This window comes from Gallinula chloropus (genome assembly GCF_964237585.1).
Source record: "Gallinula chloropus genome assembly, chromosome: 1".
Classification (NCBI taxonomy): domain Eukaryota; kingdom Metazoa; phylum Chordata; class Aves; order Gruiformes; family Rallidae; genus Gallinula; species Gallinula chloropus.
This window is the reverse complement of record NC_140085.1, coordinates 114,158,535-114,164,687: the sequence shown is the minus strand read 5'-3', so window position 1 is coordinate 114,164,687 and position 6,153 is coordinate 114,158,535. Positions and strand designations below refer to the sequence as shown.

Genomic DNA, 6,153 nt, shown 5'->3' with positions numbered 1-6,153 from the left:
GCACAGCCGAGGGGGCTGCCACCAGCCCCGGGGCTGCCTCCGCTGGTTTTGGCTCCGCGGGGCCGAAATGCCCCCGCCGAAGAGCCGCATCCCCGCGATACCTGCCCCTCACCACCCCCCACCACCCCCCCCCGGGGCGGTGCTGCCTGTCGGGGCTCCCCGGGGCCACCTGTTAGCGCCGGGGAAAGGCCCGCTGGGTGGGGGGAGCGCGGCCGGGGAGGCAGACGAGCAGGATTTACCAGCTTCTGGCCACTGCCGACTTTTGCATCTGTCAGGGTCCTAATTATTGCCTTTAATAGAGACAAAGAACAGCTCCTAATGATGCTCCCTCTAATTCTCACCTGCTCCTGCCCTTCTTCCGCAGCAGCACTCCCTCGCCGGAGCCCTGCTAATTGGGAAAGCTGCTCTGCTTATTGCGGCCTCCCTACAGATCGGGGTGGGGGGGAGAGGCGATGGATGCACACAACGACGGCAGGGCTGGGCTGGGGGGTGTAGGGAACAGGTAGCAGACCTCCAAGAACAAAACTGCGGGGGGCGAGGGGGGAGCGGGGGCATACAGCCTAAGCAGGCAAACCTAAAAGGGCGCGGCGTGGCTTAGAGACCCCAGGCCACGGCGGGCTTGGTGGAGGAGGGGGATTTGCCTCCGCACTGCGGCGGGGACTTGAGGTAGACTTTACCTCTTCACCGTCCCAGCTTGGCTTTTGACTCGCAGGGGAGCTGGGCAGAAGGGCGGCCGCCGGGGGCGGGGGTGCGTCCCAAGCCGCTGGCATACACCTGGCTGTCAGCCCCCTGTGTTGCACGACTTTCTTCCACCCACACGCACCCCCAGCTGCGGAGAAGGCAGAAGCGGAGGATCTTATACCACAAAAATCGTCTTCAAAGCCGCAGAGAGGCACAGAGGTGGCACCTCAAAGCGGCCTTAAAGTGTGGGGCAGCGCCAGCGCCCTCCTGGCCCCAGGGTGAGGGCCACCTCTCCCGCTGGGGACAGCGCTGGGGCGGTCGGCGGGGTGCCGGCCTCGCCGCTGGTTCCCGGGGCTTCATCCCTCCCGGAGTTAAATGGGGCTTGTTTGCCAAAACCGGTGCTGAGGGTGCTGGGAGTGGGAGCTTCTCTATTGGGACAGGGGAAGGTTGGGCTGGTTGTCTCTTAAGAATAGGCGGGGGGGGGGGGGGAGGGGGAGCTGGTTTTTATCATCGCTGGAGTGTGTGTGTGGGGGGGGCTGTGTGTTGGGCGTTCCGTTCTGAGCCCCGCTTCCCTTCCCCGAAGGGATTCGCATGTGGCGAGCCGCAGAAGGAAGTCAGGAGTCCGGAGGGGCTGCCAGGTCGGGTCCGACTCAGACCCTGCGGGGACCCCAACCCGCCCCGAACGCCTGGGAACCGCTTCGCTTTACATAGTAAAAAACCCACACCCCATAACCCGACAAGAACAACACACACACAGAAAAAAAAAAAAAAACAAAGAAAAGTCCCCCGTGTCCCGACTCACTCTCATCCTCTCTCGGGTGTCTGTGCGCCCAGAACCCCGCCACGGCCGGTTATTTTATTTATATAGATATTTGCGCGCTATTTTGCGTTCATGCGTGTTTTTCTAATAGTTAATGTAAGTAGCCGAACCATTTACCAGTCTGGAGAGAGAGATGTGTAAAGGGCTTGCTTGGGCAAGGACGGGGAGTTTGCGGTCTCCCTGCCCACCCGCATCCCGGAGCACGGTGCCGAGCGGGAGCGGCTCTCCCCCTTCCCCCCCCGGGACGGGCGGCGGCGGGACCGTGGGAACCGCGCCCGGGGAGCCCCGCTGCCCGTCCCAACGCCTCCCCCGGGGGCAGCCACTGCCTCCAGGGGCTGCCGACCTCCTTTTCCTCAAAAACGAGATTCGCTCGGGTTGTTTTCCTTCTCCTTACAGGAAAAGGGGAAGCCACGGGCTGCTCCGCTCCCGCACCTTTGAATGCGTGAAGACAGCCTTTGCCTTGGGGATTGCGGGAGGGCGAAATATTTTCTGCCCAAATACTTGAGTGCTGAGCTGCTAAAATACACACGGGCAAGAAATGCTATCATCTTCAGGGGGGGGAATAAAATAAAATAATTAAAAAAAAAAAAAAAGGAAAAAGCTCCGGACCCCCCAACCAAACAACCCCCCCAACAAATGACTGTTCCCGAAAAATTTGCCTTTCCGTTGAATTTCGTTTGGTTGGTTTTTTGGTTGAAGCTCAAGTGCGCAGAAGCGATTACAATGATCGAACACCCCACTGCCAAGTTGAATGCTTCCCCGAATTAATATTTAGGTCTTGCAAAGCGGGGATTCGTTAGACATTAAAAAAAATCCCATTACCAGCCCAGTACCAGGCGTTCCTTTCCTTGCCGCCCTTGTTCTGCGAGGAACAAATGAGGGGGGGAAAAAAACCCCAACACAACAAACCCCCACGAAAACAACAGAACGGTTTCGATTAGCCAGCGAAGCCAACTAACAAAAAACCCTCAAACCCTTAGGAAAACGGCAAGGATGAGCCCAGAGTGTTCCCCTCCCTTCCCTGCTGCTCGGCGACCGGTAACCCACCGGCTGTCCCGCCGCGCTCCCGCACCGGCGCCGCTACCGGCACCTGCCTCCGCCTCCCTCTCTCCTCGGAACAACCAGGGATAGGGAAAGGCCATGTCTTTAAAACGCGCTTTTTTTTTTTTTAATTTTTATTTATTTAAAATCTCAACAGTGGATCACTTTTTTTTTTTTTTGCAACCAAACAAGTAATAAATATTATTTAGCAACTTTTTTCTTTTTTTCTTTTTTCTTTTTTTCTTTTTTTCTTACAAAAATAAACAGATGATAAAATCTCTGCAAGGGGCAGCGATAAGAAAAGTTGTTATTTCAGAAACAAGCCCAAGTTCTCAGTATTGCAACACGGACAGTGTGAAAGTTCCTACACAGAAAGAGCATTAGAGAGTTCAAAGTTTGTTAAAGGTGGCAGGAACGGGGGAAAAAAAAACCCAACCCCAACAAACAAACAAACAAACAAAAAAACCCCCCCGAACAACCAAACAACAACCCCCCAACGTGTTATACGCTTAAAAAAGAAAAAGAAAGAAAGAAAAAAAAGACCAAACCCATCGACCCCCAAGAACCCAACCCAACGAAATCAAGGCAAACCGACCCCTTATTCACTCATGAGGCTTACACAGTACAAGTGCACGGACGGGAAGCTCAGGCGGAGCGGACTTGCAGCATCGTTATCGTTGAACGGTATATTTACAGATCCCGAACCCGAAAGAACACCGGGGGAGGAAAAATAAAACAAACAAACAAACAAACAAGCAAAAAGCCAAACCCGGCGGGCGGGGGAGCGGGGGAAGAGGAAGTTGAGCGGACTTTCCCGGCTACACTTCCACCCGGAGCCCCGCTGCTCCCCGCCGGTGCCGGGAGTCCCCGGAGCGGCGGCCGGTCGTTCCGGGGATGGCCTATCCGGGGCGGGATGTGACCCAGAAACGGCTCCAAAGGCTCTACGTGTAGAAACGAAACCGGGAGGAGCGGGGAGGAGGGTGCGGGGAGGGTGGGGGAACAAACAAACAAACAAACAAACGAGCAAACCCCCCTCTGCAGTTTTGGTTCCTCCGTTTGCGACGATCCTAGGACTATTTTCCCCTCCTAGCGAAGTTATCGACAACAACGTAAATTAAAAAGAAAGAAGATGCGCGGGCGTTTACTTGTGCCGGGGTGGGTTTTCCCCGCCGTTTGGGGAGCAGAGCAGATCCCGGGCCGGGCTCCGTCCCCTCCCGCCGTCCCTCCGACGGCCCCGGGAGCGGGGAGGGTGGGGGGGGGGGTGGGGAGTAGGTACACACGACCCGCTGCCGCCGAGGGTGTTGGGGTGGGGGGCGCGTTTGTAGGTCCTGGAGGTGCCGGGGCGGCGCGGGGCGCGGCGGGGCGGCCCTGCCGAGGGGCTCATTTGGTGTCGGTGGTTAATCTGGGGAGGCTGGCCGTGCCCATGCCGGAGACGTGGTGGTGCGGCGGGGCCGACACCTGGCACATGCTGCAGGGGCAGGGCATCCCCCCCCAGTGCTGGAAGCCGCTGCCCAGCGGGGCGGCGGCGGCGGCCGAGGGCGACTTGAGGAGCCCGTGGGGGGGCCGGATGGAGCTGACGGCCGAGAGGCCGGAGCCGGGCAAGGAGGCGCTGGAGACGGCGGCGGGGGGCAGGATGGGGTGGTGGACGGGGTGCGAGGCCGGGTGGCCCGGGTGGCCGGGCAGCGGGGCAGAGTGGGCGCCCATGCCTCCGGGGCAGGCGGCGGGGTGGAAGCCGGCGTGGTGCCCGCCGTAGATCTCGCTGACCAGGCGCTTCATCTCCTCCAGGGAGTTGGTGAGCATGAGGATGTAGTTGCGCGCCAGGAGGAGCGTGGCGATCTTGGAGAGCTTGCGCACCGACGGGCCGTGGGCATAGGGCATCACCTCCCGCAGCCCGTCCATGGCGATGTTCAGGTCGTGCATCCGCTTGCGCTCCCGGCTGTTGATCTTCAGCCGCAGCTGCTGCAGCTCCGGCTCCGTCATCTGCTTCTTGTCCTTCTTGGAGGAGGACGAGGAGGACGAGGAGGAGGACGACGACGAGGACTTGAAGCCCAGTTTGTCCACCACCACCACCCCCGCAGCGCTCATGGCGCTGCGCAGCTCGGCGCTCAGCTCCGGCGGGGAGTCGCTCTGCGTGGAGCTGGACACGGTGCCGCCCGTGAAGCCCCCGCCGCTTCCTTTATTCCTGGTCGTGAGGAAGAGGTCATCGGGCTCCGGGGAGGACGGGCGGCTGGAGACCAGGCTGGCGTCCGAGTCCATGGCCCGGCGGGCGGGACGGCGGCGCGCACCGAGCTGCCTGCGGGGAGGGAAGAGAGTCCGCAGGCGGCCCCCGGTCAGCAACCGGGGAAACTTGGCGGGGCGCCGCCGCCCGCCCGCCCGCCCGGCCAGGTCGGCGGGTCCGCTCCGCCGCCGCTCCCCGGGGCGGCCCTAGGGGGCCCCTCCCCTTCCCTCCTCTCTCCTCCCGTCCCGTCCCGTTCCGTCCCGTCCCGTCCCTCCCTCCGCGCCTCTCCGCCGGGCCGGGGGCTCGGGGGATGGCGCGCCGGGGTGCGCGGGCGCGGGGAGCACTTACCGTGCGCGGGGCGGCCGTGGGGAGCGGCGCGCCGTGACGGGCGAGCACGGCAGCAGCGCGCACCTTGCGGCGGCGGCGGCGGCGGCTTTATAGCCGCGCCGGGGAGGAACGATGTCACCGGGCGGGAGGGGGGCTGCGCCAATCGGCGGCGGCGGCCGGGGGGGGCGGCTGATGTCACCGGGGCCGGTCCGGCTCGATGGGGCGGGCGGGGGGGTAGTGGGGGGGCGACGGCCGGCAGCGGCGCGGGGAGCCCGGCGGGGGCGCGCGGTGGGGGGGGGAGGGACTTTTGTCAAATCCATAATAAAATGCAACAATGACAGCGCAGGGAACAGCTGTTGGGGGGGCGGGACGGGACGGGGACGGGACCAAACAGCCGCTGGCTCCGCCGCCGCAACGCCCTCGGGGAGGCCGCGCTGCCCGGCTCCCGCCGGCACGTCGGTGTTTCCCCGTGCCCCGTCCCGCCCCGCCGGGATGCTCTCAAGCCCCGGTCCCGCCACACGCACCGGGCGGCCGGCGCGCTTCCTCCGGCGGGTGCCTCCTCCTGCCTCCAGCCCGGTCATTATCCGTTCCGTGCTGCAAAGAGAGGCGAAGGGGGTGAAAAAAGTGATTTCGGCCGCCCCGTTCACCGCGAGCGGATTTCCCCGCCGAGGCCGCCGGGCGGGGACCCTCCGGCTCCGGCGCCGCAGCGACAGCGAGAAGAAGCCGGAGCGGCTACTAAAATCTCCCCCCAGACAACCCTCCAGCGAGACCGGAGGAGGAGACGGGAGAGAGAGAAAGAAATTTAAAAAGGAAAAAAAACCAACAAAAAAAAAGGACTTGAACAAAAAAAACCGACGTTAACAAAAAGCTGACTTTCGGAAATGCCGCCGCCCGTGCCTGGCGAGCCCCTTCGCCCCGGCGGCTCCGTGCAACAGGGCTGGGGCTTCCTCCCACCGGGGTAAATCCCCCCCGGCCCCTTTGCCTTTGTTGCATTATTTTTACACCCGTGTGTTTCCCAGCTGGCCCGGCAAGCCTCAACCATCCGTTAAATATGTATTTAAAACGT

At 62.1% G+C, this 6,153-nt stretch overlaps 1 protein-coding gene across 1 annotated transcript; it reads right to left on the bottom strand.

The window, feature by feature from the left end:
- Window positions 1-3,922: 3,922 nt before the first annotated feature.
- On the bottom strand, window positions 3,923-4,798 carry OLIG2 (oligodendrocyte transcription factor 2; the record flags this gene model as incomplete). Its single annotated transcript, XM_084270907.1, has 1 exon — window positions 3,923-4,798. One exon carries the CDS (start codon window positions 4,796-4,798, stop codon window positions 3,923-3,925), a length of 876 nt encoding a protein of 291 aa, XP_084127033.1.
- Between the last annotated feature and the right edge of the window lie 1,355 nt (window positions 4,799-6,153).